The sequence below is a fragment of the Bufo gargarizans genome, chromosome 1 (assembly GCF_014858855.1).
Source record: "Bufo gargarizans isolate SCDJY-AF-19 chromosome 1, ASM1485885v1, whole genome shotgun sequence".
In the NCBI taxonomy this organism is placed as follows: domain Eukaryota; kingdom Metazoa; phylum Chordata; class Amphibia; order Anura; family Bufonidae; genus Bufo; species Bufo gargarizans.
In genome coordinates this window covers 167585814-167612255 of record NC_058080.1, presented here as the reverse complement: position 1 = coordinate 167612255, position 26442 = coordinate 167585814, and the positions used below count along the sequence as shown (strand labels likewise).

Below are 26442 nucleotides of genomic sequence, written 5' to 3'. Positions count from 1 at the left end.
ACAATATACAGCTACAGATGGATCTGAAAAGATTAGAGGCTTGGGCAGAGTTTAACACTGACAAATGTAAGGTTATGCACATGGGAAGGAATAATGCAAATCACCCGTACATACTAAATGGTAAAACACTCGGTAACACTGACATGGAAAAGGACCTCATAATTTCAATAAACAGCAAACTAAGCAGTAAAAACCAGTGTCAGTCAGCTGCTGCCAAGGCCAGATCTCTCCCATCTATTTATCCCCAGGACTGACTGTGACGAGGGGACATCCTCTGTGTCTGGAGGAAAGAAGGTTTGTACACAAACATAGAAAAGGATTTTTTACGGTAAGAGCAGTGAGACTATGGAACTCTGCCTGAGGAGGTGGTGATGGTGAGTACAATAAAGGAATTCAAGAGGGGCCTGGATGTATTTCTGGAGTGTAATAATATTACAGGTTATAGCTACTAGAGAGGGGTCGTTGATCCAGGGAGTTATTCTGATTGCCTGATTGGAGTCGGGAAGGAATTTTTCCCCCTTAGGTGGGGAAAATTGTCTTCTACCGCACAGTTTTTTTTTGCCTTCCAACTTGCAGGGTAACAGGCTGAACTGGATGGAAAAATGTATTTTTTTTTTCGGCCTTATATTCTATGTTACTATGTTACCTCTATGACACGGTCACAGATAATATACATACTAAAAAATATCCACTTCTCTATATGCTCATTATAATCACGGACCAACTTGCTTATATATTTCTATATAAAAAAAGGCCATGAGTCATAACTGTTCCCCATAAAAAACAAGATTTTATTAATTTAAATTCAAACATAAACCAAACAGTTTTATGTGGGATCTGTCAAAGATAATGTAGCCCAGGAAGGGTAGAGAAATCTTTTCATGCATGCACTTTTCAAATTTAGCATAAAGTCTATTCTCCCTCAAGTACTGGAGGACCGAGCATATACAATATGTCTCCAATGGTAAGTCAGGTCGAGTGAGAAGATCAAGATGTCATCCAAATAGACCACTACATGGGTATAGAGGAGATCACAAAAGACATCATTAATTAGAGTAACTGAGGCCAAAGGGCATGACAAAACATTTATAGTGACAGGCCCAGGTTTTACACTCAAGAGATCTTATACTCATCACCCTCTGGAATCAGGATGAGATTGTAAGCTAACTTTGTTAGGAACCTGGCTCCATTGAGCCTATCAAAGAACTCCGGGTTTAGTGGCAAATGGTATTAGTTTTTTTTACAGTAATGTTATTCAGTTCACGGTAATCAATACACGGCTGGAAGGAGACATCATTTTTCTTAACAAAAAATAAATCAGCAACTGTCCATGAAGAGAGCTTTAGAATTCAGTCCTGTCAAGGGTTTTCTTTAATGTAACAAGACATGATTCATGCTTCTCACAGAGACAACAGATAGACATGGCCACATGGAGGAGTAGTTCCTGGCACCAGATCGATGGGACAGTAATGGGGACAATGTGGTGACAGAGTCTCAGCCTCCTTCTTATGAAAGATATCTGCATTTCTAGTCTAGGTAGCTGGTAGGCACTGAAGATTCTGAGGAAATGGTGGAGCTCAGTAAGTCTATACTGATGCCATGCAGTCCCAAAGACAAGGAGAACACGTCTCTGAGTGTGCAAAATCCTCACCAGATGCACAGTTGGTATGTGATGTCAGATCATCAAGGACTGATGCCGGAAGTTTCATGCAGAGCCAGAGTAAATGTTTACTTTGGAGAGAATTTGTGTTCGCTCTGGTTGTTTCTTTGGCTAAGCAATACATGCATAATTCTCTACAGTGTCTATTTTATTTATTTATAATACTCACTTAGGGCTCATGCGCATGAATGTGTGCCGCCAGGGCCCATATTGCGGCCTGCAAACAGTGGATATCGCTACAGGTAACCACACCCCTATCATACAGTATATTGAAAACATGGCTTCAACACTTATGCTGATGATCAAGTCTTCCCACAGCTGACCCAATATGCCCATGTTTCAGCACAGAGAAGCAGAAAATGCCAGTTCATTGAGTGATTTCCTGGTGGGAATCTGACCTGGGTCATTTGGTTAGCCACTAACAGATTCTACTGTTCAATCCTTTAACAATTTCCTTCAGAATGCCGCAGCATCTAAAATAAATTGTCCTACTGACAATTAGAACCCAAGGAGCGGATATTGTTAGGTGACCTTTCAATGCCATCTTGCCATTCTCTTCTTTCATGTTTCAATTTCTTTTTATCCAGTGCTTGAGGAAGTGCCAGCTCAGTGTTTGTGCCGTGGCTTAGAACTTGACTGTGATGGAGCCAAATTACGAGGTGTCCCTTCTGTCTCCTCAAATGTGACCATGTTGTAAGTAAAGCGGGACAGTCTGTTTATCTGGATGAAAAAAACTATCTACACGTCTGTGCCTTATCTGTCTTAATATTTCATTTAAGAAGTTTTATAGTAAGATTCATTGTAGAATTAATTGTAATTTTATAGTTTTTTTGGTCAATACATTCTTCTGGAACATGTGAATTACTGACATATTGTTTGATTTACAACCGAAATCGATCTGCAAATTATTTAAAGATATATTTGATCCCAGATATTCACACATAATAGCTTACTATACAGTAGCCTGGGGATCAGCAGCCTTCTGAAACTACAACTCCCAGCATGCCCACTTACTCGACTGTTCTTGTAACTTCCAGTGCCAGGGGCTGCTGGTCCCTGCAGTAGGCTATACAATTCAATTAAAGAAACATTCCACCTTAAAACAAATATAAAAGCGTTGTGAGAATATGAAACATACAACATTTTGAAATGTACATTTTGTAGTTTATTTGAAGTTAAAGACTAGTGGAGAAATCCCTGCATGTTATTAGAAGCTGGTCAGGCAGTGCAGGGAATGATATGCTGATAGGCTGTTCTATCAGATGAACAGGATTTTTAAAGTTATTTAAAAAAAAACACCTATTATAAACTATAACAAAAAAAAACATGTTTTACATGGTATCTACCGTGTATTATTGTTTGTAACGTGAAATATTCCTTTAGTAGTATTATATTTAGTTTCCTATAGTTGTAATTGCTTTAGAGTGCATTATGTAGGATGGTACATTTTATACTTACTTAAAGAGGAGCTGTCACCTCCCCTCAGTGGCGTAACTAGAAATGACTGGGCCCCACAGCAAATTCTTTGCAACCCCCTCCTCCCGTGCCACCCCCACTCCTGTGGCTAGTTAAGATCGCTCTGACATCGGGCCCGGCAGCTGCTCTGTCAGTTTCCTACGGTGTCACTGTATATAATGTCATTGTATGTACTGTTGAGGAGGCCCTGACAATGGAATATTTTAGTCGTCCTCCTCCTGGGCAGGCCCCTTCTGAGTTTGGGCCCCAAAGCAGTCACTTCCCCTAAAGCTACGCCCCTGCCTCCCCTGACATGTCTGGTTTAGTAACTATTTGCATTCCCCATGTAATAACAATTCTGTAACATCTATTCGTATGACTCCATGCGGTGCCATTCCAGCAGTATTCCTACAAGAAATGTATGAATGAATTGCTAGCAGTCTGCAGTAGAGGTCCACTGGGTGTTACCAGTTGGGGGTGAGTCACATGAGAAGTCACTGGTTACATAGTAGCACAGAATAATACCAGGTGTGTAACAATTGTTAAAGCAGTATATAGAAGACTGGGCACACCTCAAAATATTGGGCCACCTACATTTATTAATTACAATATTAAAACAAATTCAAAATAATTCCTCTTAGGATAACAATCACGAATCGACGACTTTAAAATAACATAAATAATGAATTAATGTAGCGGTGCATTCACTCTAAAAACAATAGTAATCATGAATAGCAGCAATATAGTCAATCAAAAACTGGATCATATAAGCGCAGCAGAGCAAATGGATTTGGATAGCTCGATCCCAATAACTATCACGATCGGCGTAACTGTCACATACGTGACACGGAGGGAGGAAAAGAGGGAGGCCCTGCCCTAGTGAGAGGGAAGGTGGTGACCCCTGACTCACCTTGCGGCTGGCGCCTGGCTGCCCTGTCGTCCCTAGACGGGTTCCTCACCCGTACGCCGATCACGTGCCTAAAACCCTGGCTTTCCCTAGGATGAGCCCTAGATAGTGAACAGGGTGGTGGGAACACTAGTCCGCACCACTAGCTCTAAAGGAAAACACCAAGGGGAGGACAGACAATACAGACTCAACATATAATCCCAGGTGGGCAACAACAGGAGACAACAAAAGCCCAACAGGGATCCGGAGGGTAGCACTCTGGAACAACAACCAGATTCTCAGCTCCAGTGGGTCAGCATAGATGTCCAGGCAGGAAGCTCTATAACTGGCAACAAGAGAAGTGTGAGAGGAGAATATAAGGAGTTTGGGAGTGGCAGACAAGAAACAGCTGAGGAGGAGAAGCTACGGATCCCTGAGTGAGACAAAAAGGATAGCAAGGCAAACACAGAAAACAAACACTAAGAAACACCGTGATCTTTAGACTTAGAGCGCGCAGCCACCCGCTGCGACTTCCTGACCCCGGGTATAACGGAGTCAGACGTGGCTCTTGACACCCTCGTGACAATAACAGAAAGTAACAACCGCAGATAGTAGCCGTATTAGAAACAATGTCCTTTAGGAATAGCAGCACTAGTGTGAATCCTAGCAGCAAAGCAGAAAGCAACAAAGTAGCTGTAAGTTCGTAGCACAGTTTCCAACAGCTGACAAGGCGATTTTGTACCACCTGTATAGCGCACACAGTGATACTGTTTGGTTTGGAAACAGACAAGCTGATGTACAGCGGCGTCCTGCTGTATGTATATCTCAGCGGCGTCCCGCTAGCAGTAACTGTGTAGTATAGACTTAGTCACACCGACCTCAATGTCGGAACGGTCTTACCCGCTCAGTGCGACCCCGGCCGTCCTGCAATATTCAATGGAGTTTTCCTTTAGCCTCTTGAGACAACCTCCACATTTAAGGCTCAAAGTAGCATCGCTGGTAGACACTCTCCAAAAGGTAGTGCACTACATAAAGGATCAGGACCGGTGCCGAACATTTGTTTAAAGGTCCGCGTGGAAGGCATCACTACATCGGATCCGAAGCCAAACCGGCGGACTCACGTGCGCAGATCCACGACGCGGCAAACAAATATCCTGCTGAAGCTAAAAGAAAACTCCATTGAATATTGCAGGACGGCCGGGGTCGCACTGAGCGGGTAAGACCGTTCCGACATTGAGGTCGGTGTGACTAAGTCTATACTACACAGTTACTGCTAGCGGGACGCCGCTGAGATATACATACAGCAGGACGCCGCTGTACATCAGCTTGTCTGTTTCCAAACCAAACAGTATCACTGTGTGCGCTATACAGGTGGTACAAAATCGCCTTGTCAGCTGTTGGAAACTGTGCTACGAACTTACAGCTACTTTGTTGCTTTCTGCTTTGCTGCTAGGATTCTCACTAGTGCTGCTATTCCTAAAGGACATTGTTTCTAATACGGCTACTATCTGCGGTTGTCACTTTCTGTTTTTGGGATCGAGCTATCCAAATCCATTTGCTCTGCTGCGCTTATATGATCCAGTTTTTGATTGACTATATTGCTGCTATTCATGATTACTATTGTTTTTAGAGTGAATGCACCGCTACATTAATTCATTATTTATGTTATTTTAAAGTCGTCGATTCGTGATTGTTATCCTAAGAGGAATTATTTTGAATTTGTTTTAATATTGTAATTAATAAATGTAGGTGGCCCAATATTTTGAGGTGTGCCCAGTCTTCTATATACTGCTTTTACACTTTTTTGAGTAGTGGGGTGATACTACTCGACTGTGTGCACCCCGGTTGGTGGTTAAACAATCCTGTGCGTCTGACTACCATTTGATTGAAGTGTAACAATTGTTGTCGCATGGGGTGTTCCTGGGACTGGAGGGGGTCCCAAGTGTCAATCAGTCTTAGGGGGAGATTTATCATCTCCTTTGCACCTGAAAAGTAGCGTTAAAAAGGCACAAACTATGGGGGTCATTTATTTAGATCAGCAATTTATACACTGGTGTTATTACTCTTTTAGCTTACAGTGGATGCGGTGAATTTATGTAGAGGCCCTGGTCTCTACATAACTTTGTCGTATTTACCTCCTGTCTAAATCTACACCAGTTCCCTTGCTGGCGTAGATTTAGACCATTTTTTTATGCCTAAAACAGGCGTAGAAAGTGATAAACAAGATGGGCCTTCCCCTCCCACACCAAGGCTCCATTTTTAGACCTGGCGCAAAAAGCACAAGCTGTAGGTTTTACCATGGCCCTAATCTGAATAACATTGAAAATCTGTGGATAAACCTCAAAAGAGCAGTGCCTGCAAGACGCCCAGGAATCTCACAGAACTGGAAGACTTCTGCGAGGAAGAATGGATAAAAATCCCAACAAGAATTGAAAGACTCTTGGCTGGCTACAAAAAGCATTTACAAGCTGTGATACTGGCCAAAGGGGGTGCTGCTAGCTACTAACCAGCCTAAAGTTTTGCTTCGGCCCCGTTTTCTTTTTTGTTATTTTGAAAATGTAAAAGATAAAATAAAAATAAAATTTTTTGATTAAAATACAAAGGAATGTAACATCTTTAACTTTATACCTTTTGGAGATCATTTCATCTTCAACTTGCCTAACTGTTAACAGTAACAGTAATTTTGACCAGGGGTGCCCAAACATTTGCATGCCGCTGTGCGTGTGTGTAAGGTATGTGTGTGTGTAGCAGATTGCTTATGAATGTGTATAGCATACATGATGTGATGTGCTTGTGTGTGTGTTTATATATATATATATACAGTCATGTGAAAAAATTAGGACACCCTTTGAAAGCATGTGGTTTTTTGTAACATTTTTAATAAAAGGTTATTTCATCTCCGTTTCAACAATACAGAGAGATTAAAGTAATCCGACTAAACAAAGAAAACTGAAGAAAAGTCTTTTCAAGATCTTCTGTAAATGTCATTCTACAAAAATGCCTATTCTAACTGAGGAAAAAGATAGGACACCCTTGCCCCTAATAGCGAGGAAATTTTACCCCACTCCTCAATGCAGAACTTTTTCAGCTGTGAGATGTTTGAGGGGTTTCTTGCACGTACAGCCCTTTTCAAGTCACCCCACAGCATCTCAATGGGATTCAAATCTGGACTTTGACTTGGCCATTCCAGGACTCTCCATTTCTTCTTTTTCAGCCAATCTTTGGTTGATTTACTAGTATGTTTTGGGTCATTGTCATGTTGCATGGTCCAGTTCCGCTTCAGCTTTAATTTTCTAACTGATGGTCTCACATGTTCTTCAAGCACCTTCTGATACACAGTAGAATTCATCGTGGATTCTATGATGGTGAGCTGACCAGGTCCTGCTGCAGCAAAGCAGCCCCAAACCATGACACTTCCACCTCCATGCTTCACAGTTGGTATGAGGTTCTTTTCTTGGAATGCTGTGTTTGGTTTACGCCAAACATGTCCTCTGCTGTTGTGTCCAAATAATTCAATTTTGGACTCATCTGTCCAAAGAACATTATTCCAGAAGTCCTGGTCTTTGTCAACTTTATCTCTGGCAAATGTCAGTCTGGCCTCGATGTTTCTCTTGGAAAGCAAAGGTTTCCTCCTTGCACACCTCCCATGCAAGTTAAACTTGTACAGTCTCTTTCTGATTGTAGAGGCATGTACTTCTACATCAACAGTAGCCAGAGCCTGCTGTAGTTCTCGAGATGACACTTTAGGGTTTTTGGAGACCTCTTTTAGCATCTTGCGGTCTGCTCTTGGGGTGAACTTGCTGGGGCGACCAGTCCTGGGCATGTTGGCAGTTGTTTTGAAAGCCCTCCACTTGTAGACTATCTTCCGGACAGTGGAATGGCTGATTTCAAAATCTTTTGAGATCTTTTTAAATCCCTTCCCAGACTCATAGGCTGCTACAATCTTTTTTCTGAAGTCCTCTGACAGCTCTTTTGCTCTCACCATGGTGCTCACTCTCACTTCAACAGTCAGGAGCACACCAAACTAAATGTCTGAGGTTTAAATAGGGCAAGCCTCATTCAACATGCAGAGTAACGATCTACTAATTATGTGCACCTGGTGTGATATACCTGTGTGAGATCTGAGCCAATTTAAGAGGGAATACATGTGAGGGTGTCCTATCTTTTTCCTCAGTTAGAATAGGCATTTTTGTAGAATGACATTTACAGAAGATCTTGAAAAGACTTTTCTTCAGTTTTCTTTGTTTAGTTGGATTACTTTAATCTCTCTGTATTGTTGAAACGGAGATGAAATAACCTTTTATTAAAAATGTTACAAAAAACCACATGCTTTCAAAGGGTGTCCTAATTTTTTCACATGACTGTATATATATATATATATATATATATGTGTGTGTGTGTGTCTGATATATCACATATGTGTGTGTCATATATGTGATGTATGTGTATATGTGATGTATGTTTAATTTCCTGTATTGCACAGCCTGGCAGCAATGGAAAGGCCTAATGTCCGTGACCGGCGTCGATGCCGATCGAGCCAGAGTTTGTGTGCAGCAGCCTCTGTATTCCCCAATGCTGCACATTAGTTCCTATGGAGCCCCGTGCTGTGGCAGGGCTCCATAGGAACATAGTAAAATCTTCATAGACTCTAATGCTAATGCATTGTAGTTCCCTATAGGAATTATAAAAAAGTATAGGAAGAAAAATAAAGGTTTTTAAAAATATTTAAAAAAAAAAAATTCAAATTCAAATACACCCCCATTTCCCCAAAATGAAAATTTATCCAATACAGCGAAATGGAAAAAAAGGTCAAAATGTCCTATTTGAAGTTTTTGGGTAGCTTCACCTCCCACAAAAAAATGTAATAAAAAGTGATTAAAATGTAGTACACACCCCGAAATTGCATCAATGGATCACCCCGCAAAAAATTTGCACTACATAGCTCCGTACACGTAACTACAAGAAAGTTATAGGGGTCAAAAGGTTTTGATATTTTTTTGTAATAAAAGGCAAGAAAAACTATACATATACGGTATCATCGTAATCGTCATGACCTGGAGAATGAAAGTAACAGGTCAGTTTTACCGCACAGTGAACGCTGAAAAAACTAAACAAAAGAACATAAAATTGTTGTGGAATTATAATTTTTTTTCCCAATTTCACCATTTTGAATTTTTTTCCAGCTCTCCAATACATTGTATGCAATATTAAATGGTTCCATTAGAAAGAATAACTTGTCCTGCAAAAAACAAATCCTCATATGGCTATGTGAACAGAAAAAAAAAAAAAAAAGCTATGGCTCCAAGAAGGCAGGGAGCAAAAAACAAAAACGCAAAAAAACATAAAATTGCTCTGTCATCAATGGGTTAATATAAGTGACATAATGGGGAGGCCAGGTCAAAAGTTTGCTCTGGGGCCCATAGCATTCTAGTTATGCCACTGGCTAAGAGCTTTCTGATGCCTTTACAAACATGCTGTTTATATAGTATCTTAGAGTTTTTTTTAAATATGTGATTAGAATACAGGACTTAGGGAGGATGTGCGCCCGCATACTACTGAAATATTTATCTAGTGCCCAGTGCTTGTTTAACATCCTTATAATCAACCATTTCCCACAATGTGTAGATCCCTTTAGCAATACTGCTATCATGTCACTAGACCCTTTATCATAATAATAATTTATTGCATGCCACTGGGAAGTAATAGTGACTTGTAAATAGTATTTTTACAAACATTACATTTATCATTTACAGGTCATTGCAGTATAATCTGTTGAAGAAACTTGGCCCTGATGCATTTTACCAGTATCCAGACTTGCGTTACTTGTAAGCATGATTTCCCTTTTCATTTGCTTCAATATCAATCTTAAAATCTGGAGGTTAAAGGGGGTTTCCTCAGATTCATAACTTATCACTTATCCTCAGGAAAGGTGATAGGTATCTTCTTACTGGTGGGTCAATCGCTGGGCCCACCTCTGACCACGAGACTGAATATCCCCAGGGGCATAGCTATAGGGGGTGCAGAGGTAGCAGTCGCTACCGGGCCCAGGAGCCTGAGGGGGCCCAAAGACCCTTGTGCAGCATGTGAAGACAATGGTATCATAGAAAGTGCATGCCATTCAAGTTACACCTCTGGCTAGAGGTAAGGGGTTAGGTCAAGAATTTGCCATGGGGGGGAATGCCGTTTAAATTTTTGCTTCAGGCAGCACAAAGGCTATGTGATTTCCTTCCCCTGGCCACAAAGCACTAAAAAAAGGGGGGCCCAAGCTGAACTCTTGCACCAGGGCCCATGAGCCTTTAGCTACGCCCCTGAATATCCCATATCCCATTTGAATGGTTTGGTGGTCACTCGTGCCTGCTGCTGCTCCATTGTATCTCTATGAGACTGAGGCAGATCGTACATAATATTTAGTACTCTACAGAGTGTTTGATTTACAGCATGTAACAGCGGCTACTGTGCGCCGCTGTTCCCCTGCTTACCACCGTGGCCCCAGGCGCCGTGCTTAGCGGTGATCTGTGGCCAGTGTTTCCCATTCACCGCTGCAGTCCTGGGCTTTGTTTGTGTAGGTGCTGTGGTTCTGGGATCCTCTCAGCTCTGGCCACAGCATGCTTGCTGCTTGTTTCTTGCAGCACTTCCTTAAGGGCCGGCGCACGTCACTTCCTGGGCTTTATGGGTTAGGTCATGTGACCTCGCTGACCAATCCTAGCCCTCCTGCACATTTATAAGTGACTCGGCCCCCTTCCCAGATGCCTCAGAGTCAAGGTCCTTATGCTATGCTAAGGTTCCTGATATTCACTTGTGTTCCTGTATTCCTGACTTGTACTTGTGCTCCTGGATTCTGCTACCCATGTGATCCCTGCCTGCTTGCCTTGACTCTCCTGTTGCTGATCCGGATTGCCTGACCTGTACCTGTGCCATCTGCCCTGACCTTTTGCCTGTCTGACTACGCCTCTGCCTCATCCTCCGGTCCTGCACTGTTGCTCCTGGTAACGACTCCGTCTGCCTGACTACCCCTGTACTTCTGGTACCTTTCCCTGGTACCTCCTGGTCTGCTTGGAATAGCTGCCTTGTGTGCCTATCCTCCTCAAGAGCTAGCTACCAGGTGTTCCCCTCGGGAAAGTCTATCCCCACCATCAGGGGTACTGTGAAGAATCGAGGGGTTCACTTACACAATGCCCTTAGAGGAGGTAGGACACGTGGTACAGTGGGTTCACACGTGCTGGTACGTGACACATCGAAACCTCTCCGAAAGACTGTTTCTTAGGCAAGACTACCTTTTCATGTAGACTAGATTTCTTGATGCTCCATTTAATCGATATGGAACTGAGGGAGATTTCAGTTCCATGACAGATTATGCATGCTGTCCTTCTTTAGGAGAGGACCAATCCTCTAGAAGACCATTTCAATGCAGTTTTGAGTGAATGTCTAAGGAGGTTTCACACGGGCCTCAGTTTTTTTGCCCGGATAAGAGGCGGGTGCGTTGCGGGAAAATGCCAGATTTTTCTGCGTGAGTGCAAAACATTGTAATGCGTTTTGCACTCACGTGAGAAAAATCGCGCATGTTTGGTACCCAAACCCGAACTTCTTCACAGAAGTTCGGGCTTGGGATTGATGTTCTGAAGATTGTATTATTTTCCCTTATAACATGGTTATAAGGGAAAATAATTGCATTCTGAATACAGAATGCATAGTATAATAGTGCTGGAGGGGTTCAAATTTTTTTAAAAAAAAGTTAACTTACCTTCTCCTCTTGATCGCGTAGTTCCCGGTCTCTTTACTTCTTGAATGAGCTGTGGGCTAAATGACCTGTGGTGATGTCAGATCACATGCTCCAATCACATGGTCCATTGGTCCATCACTGGGAACTACATGATCAAGAGGAGAAGGTGAGTTAACTTTTTTTCTTTTTTTTTTATCCCTCCAGCCCTATTGTACTATGCATTCTGTATTCAGAATGCTATTATTTTCCCTTATAACCATGTTATAAGGGAAAATAATACAGTGAATAGACTGTCACCTAGCAACCATGCGTGAAAATCGCACCCCATGCACCCCATTCACTTCTATGGGGCCTGCGTCACGTAAAAATCGCACAATATAGAGCATGCTGCGATTTTCACTCAACGCACAAGTGATGCGTGAAAATCACCGCTCATGTGCACAGCCCCATAGAAATGAATGGGTCCGGATTCAGTGCGGGTGCAATACGTTCACCGCACGCATCGCACCCGCACGGAAAACTCGCCCGTGTGAAAGGGGCCTAAGAGATATTTCACTGCATGTGATAATTTATGTACTTCTATTAAAAGTGGTACCAAATAAAAAGAATCTAAAACGTAACACCAATGTAAATCCTTATTTGTTATTCCCCTTTTTATAAAGAAGCCCCATATTGATTACTGTCATATCCATGCATTAATGTAGCTCTCTTAACGCACAGCATATTTTGTGATTTGTGGAAGACTTTAATCGCCATATCGAGCATATTAATCGCCATTAAGAAAATGTTTCACAATTAGTAATGCTTCCTCTCAGCTAATGACTTAGGTTGACTCAGTTGTTTTTTCTCTTGGCCTTTGTGAGACATTATTCTGAATTCTAGCATGCTTCATTATTCCTCCGGATAATTTCAGTAATATCAATGGAGCTTTGAATTGGGCATGCTTAGTTAGTTTTTAAGTCAGTACAAAGAAGAAAATGGTATATTTATTAGGCAACTATTCTTTTTAATATTTTCTTTTTCACATTGACAGTACTATGATGCTGAAATACAAATATTGTCCTTCTTTAGCGGTGAGTGCAGAGACAAATCTCTCATATAGCTGGTGCCTTGTGTCGGACCCCCACCAATCTGTATAAAAGTATCCGAAAACCCCTTTAAAATGTGACCTCATTCAATATTTTCTATATTAGTTTCTGCTAGGGAGCCTTTAGAAAGGATGGTTATGATGGGCACTACATTTTCAGCTCCTGGAGAATATGGAATAAACCATACATCTCAGAAGTTTTATTTTCTGTGGTACTGTTTCAAAATACTGATCCACAAACAGAGGGTTAAACAGATTTACATTACAAGGGGTGTCTTTAGGCTGGGTTCACATCTGTGGCAAAATTCAGCTCAAGAAAAGAAAACCAGAATAGCCAGATCCGGCATATGCCAGACACTGTTGTCACCCGATGGATCCCACTGACTATAATGGGTACTGTTGGGTTTGCAGCATGGAAACCGTCATTTTTCCGTACAAAATTTTTGGCTTTTTTTTTTTTGCCAGAATCTGTAACAGAGGATCCTTCCAGAAACTGAGTAGCACATGTGAACCTAGCCTTATTCTGTTTTTAGAGCATTCCTGGAAGAACTGGAAGAGGTTTGGCGTGTCCAGCAATTTAAGAAAATATAAATAGTAGTAAATGGTTACTTAAAATGATGTTAAATACACAAAGGCATGGACAATATCTAATCAACCTTTAGCTAAAGAAGGTTTTAGTACAGTTGCCAAAGCATGAAAGTAGAATAAATATAAACACCAAGTTGAATAAAATATGTAGAGATGCTGAGCTCAAGTACATAGAGTGATGAATATTTCAATAAGTAATTTTATGTAAAATGCAATTTAAATGTGACAGGGCTTATAGAGAGAGCCTGTGAATCCTACCTCCTGGGACCTAGCAATCAGCCAGTATACACACCAGCGGTGCATTGAGAGTGATCTGAAGTATTCTGGAGCTCATCCATTAAAGGTCAAGGGCCTCTGCAGAAGTGTTCTGAGTAGCCAGGGTCCTCTCTGGTCATGGGCCCTCTGAGACTACCCTAATGCCCAAATATATATATCTATGATACATGCTCCTACAGGAGGAACTGACAATTAACCTGTGCAGGAACTGGATCAGGATTTATAGTATTGGTCTATTAATCAGAGCAGCATCACTTTTTTTTGTAAAAATGCTGATATAAATCACGAACTCAGCATCTCCCCTTTGTACTATGCTGCTCTAACTTAGGGCAACATAAATAAATGGACATGTTTTCTTTAAAGGATTTTTTCCAGGCTTCTGATATTGATGACCCATTATCAGGATAGGTCATTAATAGCCGATCAGTGAAGGTCAGCCACCCCAGATCTGGAAGCTGTGCTTCCTGTTCCATTCCCAGTGCTAGTTCCAGTGCCAGAGGCAGCAGCAGATCGGTGGGGATGTGTGGTGTCTGACCGATCGATCAGATATTAATGACCTATCCTGGTGATGGTTCGTCGGTATCAGGAGCCTGGAAGGGGGGGGTTTTGCAGAATCAGATCCACTTGGTAAGTTGCATTGGAGTTTGGACAGAAACCTTCACTGACTAAAGGTTCTCTACAGATCTTCTATGCTTTTAATGAGTGCATTTAATATATTTAAAGGGGAGTGTAACATCAGAGAATGTCATATTATTTAAATCAAGTTTTAGTTATAATTAAAGTTATTCTTTTTTATGTTTTACCATTTACATAAATAAATGAAATGTTCCAATTTTCACATTCAGTTTTTAAAATTAAATGCAAACACATTCAGGGGTATTTATCAAGCTATTTTTGCCACTACTGTTACAAGTTACGGCACATGCCTTATTTGCATTATAATTTGCAAAATTTTGATTTTCTCATCACTTCTGTAAAGTGGATGGGAAAGGGGTAGGGCTTTGTGGGGCAGAGCCTACCACTATCCACCGAATTTACTATAACTTATGCCAGAAACTGGCATAAGTTTTAGCTCGAGTCCACGCCAGCCCATAGTTGGCATAGATTTGAGTTTCTGGTTCACAAAGTGCCAGAGATGTGTCTAATCTAGTAATTAGATTAATAAATTAGGCTCATCGTGCTCCAGTGCGCAGGGAGATCAAGACTGGTGAATGCGAACACCAGTCTTAATAAATCTTTCTATTTTTTTAGACATTTCCTTTAAAGGGTTATTCCCAGCTGTACATTTATGACATGAAATATGCCACAAATGTCTGGTCTGGGACCTGATCTCTACCTTTGGGACCTGGTCCTATTACAAGAACAGGGCCCTGTCATGCTCTGCCAGGAAGGGAAAGGTGTTCTCCCGTGTGCCATTCTCTCCATTCATTTCTAGGGGACTTATAAAAGTAGCCAGCTTGAGGGGCTATTTTCGTAAATCCCATAGAAGTAAATACCATTCCTGGCAACAAAGGCCACATTCTCGAGATAGGAGTGGGTCCCAGAGGTGGGACCCGCACCTATTAGATATATCTGGATATATTGTGGATATGCCATCAATGTCTACATGGGAATAACCCTTTAAGTCAAACACCTCTCACAGATGACAGATGCCCTTTAAAGAACTATAGTTTCTTTAAAGAGCATCCGTCAGCAGATGCCAGGCTGTGCTACAAGTTGACTTACTTCACTTTCTTGAGGTTGTCTTTGGATTGGTTAATTATTGCTTCAAGCACTGATGACAATAGCCTATAAATAACCCCTATCAATCAGTAAGAACTATTAAAGCTTACACATCTCCGTCACCACCCACATCACCACCTCTGACTTTAAGAAACGGAAGCAATTACAGTATTACAGCATAAGGCATATTGACGTGCTTAAAAGAAAATCTCATTTTTTTCAAGGGTATAAAATGCCAAAGAGAAAAAATGAGCTGTTCTCCTCACTTCACCACCCACAGTTCTAAACATGTATAAGGAAAGTCATCTTGTGACATCTATAGAACCTGTCTGAGCTTATTTTCATCATCTGGCTGTGCACACGGGGCTTTCTACTTAGAAGTCTCCTCAGGTAAATGCAACATGCTCTGTGTGAATAACACTTACCTGCACCCACCACAGTAAGTGATCAGAAGTAGGTTATCAATAAATAGAGGGTAGAAGACAGGGTGTAATACATGAGATCCATACAGTGCTCGTTTATAGTCTGTAACCATGGAGCAGTAGATGCATCGACCTGACGAACAGAGGTCAGCATAGGAGATGTATACCAAAAACCGTAGGGCAGTGTTGCAAAGGGATATATAACCTTCAAATATAATCATGAGAATGGTAAGATGGCTACTTATTTATTATTTTCTGCCATTGACCTGCTATGCAAAACTGTTGTTATTGGTGTATGTCAAATAACAGCACACTTCCATACATAGGTTGCAATTAGGATATAAGTGGAGAGTAGAACTGGCTTAGGTTCCCATATCAGCCAATTAGATTCCACCTTTTATTTTCCAAAGGAGCTGTGAAAAATGAAAGGTGGGATCTGATTGGCAGCTAAACCAGGTCTACTTTACACCAGTTTGATAAATGACCCCTAGTCTTTACTTATCAATCAATAGATGAGATAAATAAAAATGCATGACCAAAGTAGTGTTAATTACCTCCATGGTACAAGGATCAATATTCCATGACTGAGGTGTTTCGGTCTTTCCGGGCCTTGTCCTTATAGTCACTAGGAGGTGCACATATGCAGCGCTATATACGGTAGATCCACCATTCAACACTGCATTGATGGAGCTATATGCACCATGTACTGTTTACTATGAGACATATTCAGTCATAGAGGTTCAGTCATGGAATATTGCTTCTTGTATCAACTGTTACGATACTTTCTTGCATTTCATACACTATCACATCTATGAATTGAAGACTGTTCCTAATTGCAACATATATTTGATTGTGGCAGGGCCTCAGTCTGCATTTACATCTTTTGGCGTTGCTGCAGTAGAAAGGGGTGAGCAGGTCATGAAGTGTTCCTGTTCTATCACCCGGCTCTTACTAACAGGTCTGGTTCTTAGAGCAGACTACTGCTCTACAGTTGCGGTTGGAGGCCCAAGCTCCGATCCTGGCTTTTAACCCTTTGATTTGCCATGGCCCATGACCATGTCATGATTAAACGGGTCTCTCCCCTACGATTGGGTCACCTGGTTCCCTAATGATCTGACCAGAGAATGGGGAACCATCTGCATTCAGCACTGAAAACCTACAAAGAGAACCACAGGAAGGTCTGTTTTGTAATCCTTCTGTTAGGACATAAAAGTGTCACTCTAACAGCAGCCATTTCAGGCTACACTAGCCCTTTTTCAAAGCACTATGTGTTATTTGGGACATTTAGCCCCCATAATTGCAGTTGTTTTAGTGTCAGTTTTAAGTCTGGCTTTGGTTTGTTTGCCTGAGCCAAATTTGTGAACGGGTGCACCTTAATAATATATTTGATGTGAGTGCAATGCGATTTACTCCTATATGTGTAAAAGTAGACCAGGGGGTTGCCTGGCGTAGGTTACAACTTTTTTGCAACTTTTGCAAATGTCACACATAGTAAATGTGCCATAATCCAGGTCTAATCCATAATTTGCTCTAAAACACAGACCACTTCGAAAAGTGGTGAGGAATACCAGATGTCGCAAAATGTGAAATGTCGCAGAATGTGATAAATGTCCCCCCTAGTTTTTATACAGCAGCCTGTGTGGATTTTATATATCTACAAAGCAACTCCAACCATAGCTTTGGTCCAAGACATCAGACAAAAATATGTTAAAATGCATAAACTTTGATAGTACCTTAACAGGGTTTTCAGAAACTTATATACTGATGACCTATCCTCTCAATGGGTTATCAGTATCTGATCGATGGGAGTAAGACACCCGGAACCCCTGCCGGTCAACTCTTATGTCTGTGCCTAATAGCAAGCCTGTTAGAAGAACTGCAGTCTACGGATCCAATTAAGTGATCACAGGGTCAAGCCTCTAGCAGTATAAATAAAAATACAAAGATATATAATTTGTACAACTGCAATTACCTGCACTCTAAAGCTAACATATTATGTATCCCACATAGTAAACGCAGAATAGCATTCCCAAAAAGGAATCAAAGTAAAACAGGTTTTCTGACATTTTTATACTGATGTCCTATCCTCAGGGTAGGTCATCAGTATCTGATCAGTGGGGGTGCGACACCAGGGACCCCCACTTAAGATGTTTGAGCGGACAGTGGCGCCCCTGTGAGCACTGTGACCTTCTTGCTGCTTTTCCTAGGCTAGTGACATCACATTCATCATTCACGTGGCCTAGGAGCAGCTCAGCCCCATAAAAGTAATGATCTGCCGTCAGCAAACAAGTATTTTAAAACATGCTAAAAGATTCCATCGTTCATTGGGTAACTGGCAGCAGGACTTCACTGCCAGATCATCGCTAACAAGCGTTCCTGGTGATCTTCAGTATTATCTGTAGGTGTAATATAAGCTTTAGGCTTTATTCACGTGTCCGTTATTTCCACCAGTGATTGTGAGACAAAACAAGGGTTTTAGGCTACAAGAGATAAGGTGTAAGGGAAACATCTGCACCTGTTCTGTGTTTAGAGCCGCACCTGGTTTTAGCTCAAATCACTGATGGAAATCACTGACCGAACACTGACTGTGTGAATAAGACATTAATAAATGTATAAATTGTATGTAATCCAAAATCATAACAATTAAAGAGCTGGTCCCGAAAAACAAGTCCTTAAACAGATCTGTCGATAAAAAAAACATAAACAAAATCTATAGAAGTTTGGTGTCATCATAATTATACTGTAATAGCAAAATTAAACTAACGTCATTTGTGGGGAATTCTATAAAGATTAAAAAAAAAAAAAACAATGGTCAAAGTGCTGCTTTTCCATTCATCTCAAAAATGAATAAAGGCTTTTTGAAACATTACATGTGCTCTAAAATGGTGCCATTAAAAAAGCAGGATGAAAGTAAAAATGTAAGTTACTTCTTGGAACGCAGCATTAAAAACAAGGCTCAAAATATCTGCTTCTTTGAGGGGTTAAATGTAGTATCAAAGATTAATTGAATGTACTATTTTTAAGATTTCACTTTGATTGGCTGTGCTCTGCTTCAGCTTCCATCTGCCACTGGCAAATCTAAGCAGAAAAATAGACCTAATGGCACCCAGGCTAATTGCCATCAAAATGTTTTTTAATCTATCAATTAAATGCCTAATGGCAATAAAATATGCATCATATGATTTGTATGCTATGTGTACTATATACATTTTTATACTACGTATATACTATGTACTTGGCTGATCATATCATTTGTTGTATATTCTGTAGCACCATCTAGTGTTCTACAACATAACAACCATTGTCATATCTTATAAAAGCGATAAATATGTTGTCTTCAATTTTAATAGGTATCTACAGCATAACAGGATTAAGACTATATCAGTCAATGCATTCAGAGGACTCTACAACTTAACAAAACTGTAAGTACCCGAGTGGTACTAGTCATGTGTGTAGGACCTGCTGCCAGTAGACACGTTTCCTACTTAGTCATTGTATATTGATTATTTTTTACAGTTACTTGAGTCATAATGCAATAACCACGCTGAAGCCAGGAGTTTTCCGAGACCTTCACACCCTAGAATGGTTGTAAGTAGTTTTTTTTTACCTTTCTAATTGGAAAGCAGGGGTTAATTTATACAGGTTCTTCGTCAGAACTGTGGTGTACAAAAGTTGTGAATTTCATTTTACACAAAAAAATGTGACATTTTGCTATTATACTCTGCTCTCACCTTTTTTTTTTTTATTGGGCATGGATTAGCAGGATATATTTAAGTGTTCTTGCATGGCAAGGCCACTTACTGTTATCTCACATATATATTATTAATTTTATAGCTAAATTTACCACCCTAACTCCTCCCACAGTTTTTACACCACGACAATAATATACCGAAACGTGTGGATTGTTCTCGATTGGTGTGCTATTACTTTGTGGAACGTTTCGCCAAATGGTTCACAAAATATCAGCGTTTTTGTGGCAAAATTGGTCCTATAGGAATAAATGGCAGAATGTTCAAAACTAGAGTGGGAGCTGACAAAAGCTAGAGTGGGAGCTGAAAAATCAGGACATGAACTGCCACCACTCCCTCATTTTCAAGCCCACCTACACAAATCGTATATCAAAATGTTCAGCTATCCCATAGTCCTGATAGTTTACACAATATGACCATTTGTTTGCAACTCACACTGCCTATTGACATTCATTGAAACTCCACTCTAGCCACCTCAAATTTGCCCTTGCTGTAGAGGGAGTTGCAATAGTAACCCAGGTGTGTGAGCAGCCAGCAGAGTGACAAAAGCTAGAGTGTGAGCTGAAAAATCAGGACATGATTTTTAAACTGCCACCACTCCCTCATTTTCAAGCCCACCTACACAAATTGACTGCTGATGTTTTTATAAATGTATGTTTTAATGTAACTGTGAAGCACTTTGGGCAACAACATTGCAATTAAATGTGCTATAAATAAAAGTTGAAATGCATTTCTCACTCTATCAAGCTTGCCATGTGCACTTTTAAAATTTGATCAATTAATTGGTTAGTGTAATGTTTACTATCTTTACTCACTTCAAACAGTTACTCTCTGTCCACTCCATAAATTTACTCTGCCAAGTCTAACCTTTCCACAGTTACTCCAGCCACTCCAACCACACAACAGTTACTCAAGCCACTCCACCCAGTTACTCCGCCTACTCCAGTTGTAGACTACTGGTGGAGGCAAGAACACTTCACACAATTTCCCCAGAAATTTTTGCTTTTCTAGTTACTATAATTTACACTAGAAATTGCTATTAATTATAGCTCAACTACACTCCAGCTACATTGGTGTAGGTTTGATATTGTGGCGCATGGACTGCCAGAAGATGCTCAAATTTATTGGTCTTGGCCCATCTTACTGAATAATTTCCTCCCCAAATTTTTGTAATTAAAAATCAATTACTTTAAGATATTAACAATATACAAAAACATAGGGCGGCACACTGTAATGCATGCAAACAAAAGAAGAAGATATTAGAGATTATTTCGAATTACAGTGGGGCTATACCTACTATATATAAAAAATTGAAGCTCTTTGTGCACATTTTTTATCAAACTTGTGCTGGGCCCATCTACCAACATCAAGATGGCTTCCGCAGATGGGTGCCTAACACTAACAGAACTGCCTCTCTTGGGCCTAACCTAAACCTACAATGTTCAGGGCGGTGTAGAAACCAGCTATATTTAACCATTTATACTCTGGACATAAACCCGGGGCAGATTGGCGGGGTAATCCAAAATAATCCCTAGTTCTTTTGTTTGCATGTATAACAGTGTACTGCCATACTTATTATGTTTGCTGTCTGCATGCTAGCTTTATGGATGTGCACCTGTGACTTTGGATGTGCTAGTCAAAATTTTCTTTTAAGATGACAACGTCATATTTCCAGAGGCCTTCTTCAGATGTGGAAGGCACTCTATTTAAAGGATTGCTATGCCAATGTAATCGTGGATCTTCTTTTTGTAGTAAAATAATGACCTAGAGTTGGTTTAAAAAGAGAAATGTGTCTAACTTATAGCAAAAAACACCACTGTGCTAAATTTTGTGCAAAGTGTGGCTGCCCTTTTGTCCAAGTTTATGCAACCAAAATGTAGACATCATTATTCAATATGGGCCATTGTGTTGTGCTGGAGATTTTTTTAATTGCTATACCGAATGGTGTTGATCTGTACAGGGAGTGCAGAATTATTAGGCAAGTTGTATTTTTGAGGATTAATTTTATTATTGAACAACAACCATGTTCTCAATGAACCCAAAAAACTCATTAATATCAAAGCTGAATATTTTTGGAAGTAGTTTTTAGTTTGTTTTTAGTTTTAGCTATTTTAGGGGGATATCTGTGTGTGCAGGTGACTATTACTGTGCATAATTATTAGGCAACTTAACAAAAAATAAATATATACCCATTTCAATTATTTATTTTTACCAGTGAAACCAATATAACATCTCAACATTCACAAATATACATTTCTGACATTCAAAAACAAAACAAAAACAAATCAGTGACCAATATAGCCACCTTTCTTTGCAAGGACACTCAAAAGCCTGCCATCCATGGATTCTGTCAGTGTTTTGATCTGTTCACCATCAACATTGCGTGCAGCAGCAACCACAGCCTCCCAGACACTGTTCAGAGAGGTGGACTGTTTTCCCTACTTGTAAATCTCACATTTGATGATGGACCACAGGTTCTCAATGGGGTTCAGATCAGGTGAACAAGGAGGCCATGTCATTAGATTTTCTTCTTTTATACCCTTTCTTGCCAGCCACGCTGTGGAGTACTTGGGCGCATGTGATGGAGCATTGTCCTGCATGAAAATCATGTTTTTCTTGAAGGATGCAGACTTCTTCCTGTACCACTGCTTGAAGAAGGTGTCTTCCGGAAACTGGCAGTAGGACTGGGAGTTGAGCTTGACTCCATCCTCAACCCGAAAAGGCCCCACAAGCTCATCTTGATACCAGCCCAAACCAGTACTCCACCTCCACCTTGCTGGCGTCTGAGTCGGACTGGAGCTCTCTGCCCTTTACCAATCCAGCCACGGGCCCATCCATCTGGCCCATCAAGACTCACTCTCATTTCATCAGTCCATAAAACCTTAGAAAAATCAGTCTTGAGATATTTCTTGGCCCAGTCTTGACGTTTCAGCTTGTGTGTCTTGTTCAGTGGTGGTCGTCTTTCAGCCTTTCTTACCTTGGCCATGTCTCTGAGTATTGCACACCTTGTGCTTTTGGGCACTCCAGTGATGTTGCAGCTCTGAAATATGGCCAAACTGGTGGCAAGTGGCATCTTGGCAGCTGCACGCTTGACTTTTCTCAGTTCATGGGCAGTTATTTTGCGCCTTGGTTTTTCCTCACGCTTCTTGCGACCCTGTTGACTATTTTGAATGAAACGCTTGATTGTTCGATGATCACGCTTCAGAAGCTTTGCAATTTTAAGAGTGCTGCATCCCTCTGCAAGATATCTCACTATTTTTGACTTTTCTGAGCCTGTCAAGTCCTTCTTTTGACCCATTTTGCCAAAGGAAAGGAAGTTGCCTAATAATTATGCACACCTGATATAGGGTGTTGATGTCATTAGACCACACCCCTTCTCATTACAGAGATGCACATCACCTAATATACTTAATTGGTAGTAGGCTTTCGAGCCTATACAGCTTGGAGTAAGACAACATGCATAAAGAGGATGATGTGGTCAAAATACTCATTTGCCTAATAATTCTGCACTCCCTGTATATGATGTTGAACATAATTACAAGTGGAATCCCTTTAAGACACAAATTGCTTTTCTATAGACCACACCCACAAATATTGTTGATGACCCCAAGAGTAAAACCAAAATCCTATATTGAATATACATGTCAGAGTATACCTTGACCCAAAAAATCTTCTACATTGCTGAACTATGTTTTTTTTTTGAATGGAGATATTCAAGAAGATATTTATAACTTTTACCACAGTAATATAATCAATCAGATGACTCCTTCATATTAACATGTGATACATCTGGATTATCTAGACCAGTGTTTCCCAACCAGTGTGCCTCCAGCTGTTGCAAAACTACAACTCCCAGCATGCCTGGACAGCCTTTGGCTGTGCGGGCATGCTGGGAGTTGTAGTTTTGCAACAGCTGGAGGCACACTGGTTGGGAAACACTGATCTAGACATCCCAGCACGAGACATTTGAACTGCTTATGTACTTTCTACTACAAGGGGATTTCCAGGACATAAATATTGATGACCTGGCCTAAAGTAGGCCATTGAGATTTGGTTGTCACTGTTCTTCGTATGCATGAAGAGACTGCAGAGCTCAACTAACCCCTGCTGCTCTGATTTGATATGTCCTGGCTACATGTCAAAAGTTGAGAACCCTACCAATTGCAAGGAGAGGGAAGAGCTCATATAGTGCACTCTCTCCTCACTGCAGGAGACGAGCTCACTGGGAAATCTATGGGTTTGTCTTTATTCCATCTCCAGCTATGCAAGCTCCTCTCTATCCTCGTTCTAGCGATCGGTGGGAACTCAGTGCTCAGAACCGCACAGATAAATACCTTTCATATGTGGCTATGACATATCAAAAGTTCTTTGAAAGCTCAGCAAAGCCTTGATGTCATGGACAACCCCTTTATGTAATCATAGGCTCAAACTGCACACAGTATTTAAGTGTACTTTTTGTGTGTCATATGTTTAATGTATTTCCTGCTATTTTTGACAGGGTCATTGAGAACAACAAAATTAACCGGATCTCTCCTCAAATATTCCAAGGATTAAATTCTCTGATACTGTTGTAAGTAACACAATTAACCTTCTGATGTTAGATTTAAAAAAAAATGTTAAACATGTGTATAAACAGTGATCACCACATATGTTGCAGGATGCGTAACAAAGGTTTCCCTTGAGGGATCCCTTTATTATCTGTGAGATGCAAAGTAAAAATCAATTTGTTTCAGTTTAGTCATCAGGTTTTTTTACAGGTTCTGTAAAGCATGCTATACTTTTAGAACCTTAAACGCTAAAAAACTAAAAGAAAAACATATAGCAGCACTTCAGCAGCCGGCAGTGGCATCAGATACTAATCCAATGGAGCATATTTGCGGTGGTGGAACAGGAGATAATCTTCAGACAAATTTGCAGTAAATGTATGATGAGCCAGAATTTTTCCACACTCAAGCTGTTCTAATGACAATAAAAAAACACGTATACTAATAAAGTGACCACTTAGAGCAGGGATGGCCAACACGAGGCTCTCCAGATGTTGCAAAACTACAACTCCCAGCATTCCTAGACTGCCTACAGGTATCAGCCTACAGCAGGGCATGGTGGGATTTTAGTTTGACAACAGCTGGATAACCGCAGAGCATAACACATTTGACCAACTTCCAGGTAGGTCAGTAATTGGATATTTAGATTAGTTCTGTATTTTACCCTGATTTGTCAAGTCTCCCATCCTATGCTGTGCTCAGGGAGCTTGGGAGACCTGACACAGCTGCTTTAAATACAGATATTTTTAATTAGAAAACCAGTGTTCCCATTGCTGCAAAATAAAGCATGCTATTCTCCTTAATAGGGTCTACACAGTGAAGATCATTTACCGGCTATTTCTGTAGCAACATAAATAGGCAAAGAATAAAAATCAACTCAGAATAATTAAATAGATCATTTAGCCTGTTTACGGTCAGACATTATTAGTAAGGTTTAAGATTTTTCAGCCATGAAAATAAAATACTATATTTAATTGTATACATAGTAGCAGTTTTTGCTGAACATACCTTTGTGGATAGGAAAGTAAAGTGTCAGTTTTTGATGATAACACAAATTTTTGTAGAGTATGCAAAACGCAGCTCGACTATAAAACATTACATAAAAGTTTTAGATATACTGAAAAGTTTAATGGGATGCATAACAGTGATGGTATAACTGCACATACTGGGAATAACAGAGCGAGATAGGTATTTGTGTGCATTGGTTATTTAAGCTAAGCAGAAATACTCAGTGTCCGGCAGCAGCTGCAAAAGCAAGTGTGATATTGTGATGAATAAAAAGAGAGATAAAATCCTGTGATCCAAATCTACTAGCCTTCTGTAAATCCCTTGTACGTCCACATCTTGGTTATGATATTGTAAGGGTCATGACTAGATTTGTAAATGAAATGTGAGGTCTCTCCTATAATGAGAGAAAAGAAGAACTGTGCTGTTCAAATAGGAAAGACACCTTAGGAGTGGTATCATTTACATGTATAAATATATGTGTGGTTAGCCAAATAAATGTATCCATTCCCAAAAGAATACTAAAGACCAGGAAACATTGTATACATTTGGAGGATATGTGATTCAAGCATTGCTATGGGAAAGGGTTCTTTACAGTTAAAGACGAACTATATGATGCCCTCCCCCCAAGTGGTAGTAATGGGAGATATAATGGCAGCATTCAAACAAGGGCTAGGTGCCTATCTAATGACAAATGGCATTAAGAGTTAAAATTAATTGGGCAATGAATCATATATTATGGATCTAAGGAAGTTGTGCATGAGACAAAGTTGGCAATGGTTGGTCAAAGGATTTGTATTCTACCTTCCTCCAGGACAATTATCTATAACACAGTCATTAGAAGGATAAACTGTTATAATCGTCTCTATTTTCCAGAGTCATGCTGAACAACATCTTGGGTCGGCTGCCAGACAAACCCCTTTGTCAGTACATGCCAAAACTGAACTGGTTGTGAGTATGTTTTTAAATCAGAAGAAAAGAAAGAAATCATAAATGTTGTGTTTCATTATTCTCAGCGTATGAAGTTTACAAAGTGTTTTACCGTGAATTCTGAGATCCTGGAATAAATAGGCTTAATAGCTTACTAAAATATGATAAAAGAAATGCCTAGCTGTTTCTAGCTTCTCGCCCATCCTAAAGGTCTTCAGTCTGTAGTACGTGTGTACAGTTACTTAAGACTTCGGCAACGCGGATAGCCCCTGGTACCACTAACCGTCTACATTACAAGGAATTAAAGGGGAAAAAATACTAAAATACCTTGTTACACAAAAGACTAGTTACAGCTTGTGGTATAAAAGACGTGTTAGCAATTGACGCCCAGAACTATA

The 26442-nt window shown here is 40.4% G+C and overlaps 1 protein-coding gene across 1 annotated transcript in view; it reads left to right on the top strand.

Annotated features, from left to right (window-relative positions):
• Positions 1-26442, top strand: part of RXFP1 (relaxin family peptide receptor 1) — a 433898-nt gene that overhangs the window by 338980 nt on the left and 68476 nt on the right. The window contains exons 4-9 of the mRNA XM_044297992.1: positions 2248-2353; positions 9755-9826; positions 19167-19238; positions 19333-19404; positions 24064-24135; positions 25991-26065. Coding sequence (XP_044153927.1) covers positions 2248-2353; positions 9755-9826; positions 19167-19238; positions 19333-19404; positions 24064-24135; positions 25991-26065 — 469 coding nt within the window. The remainder of the gene's footprint in view (positions 1-2247; positions 2354-9754; positions 9827-19166; positions 19239-19332; positions 19405-24063; positions 24136-25990; positions 26066-26442) is intronic.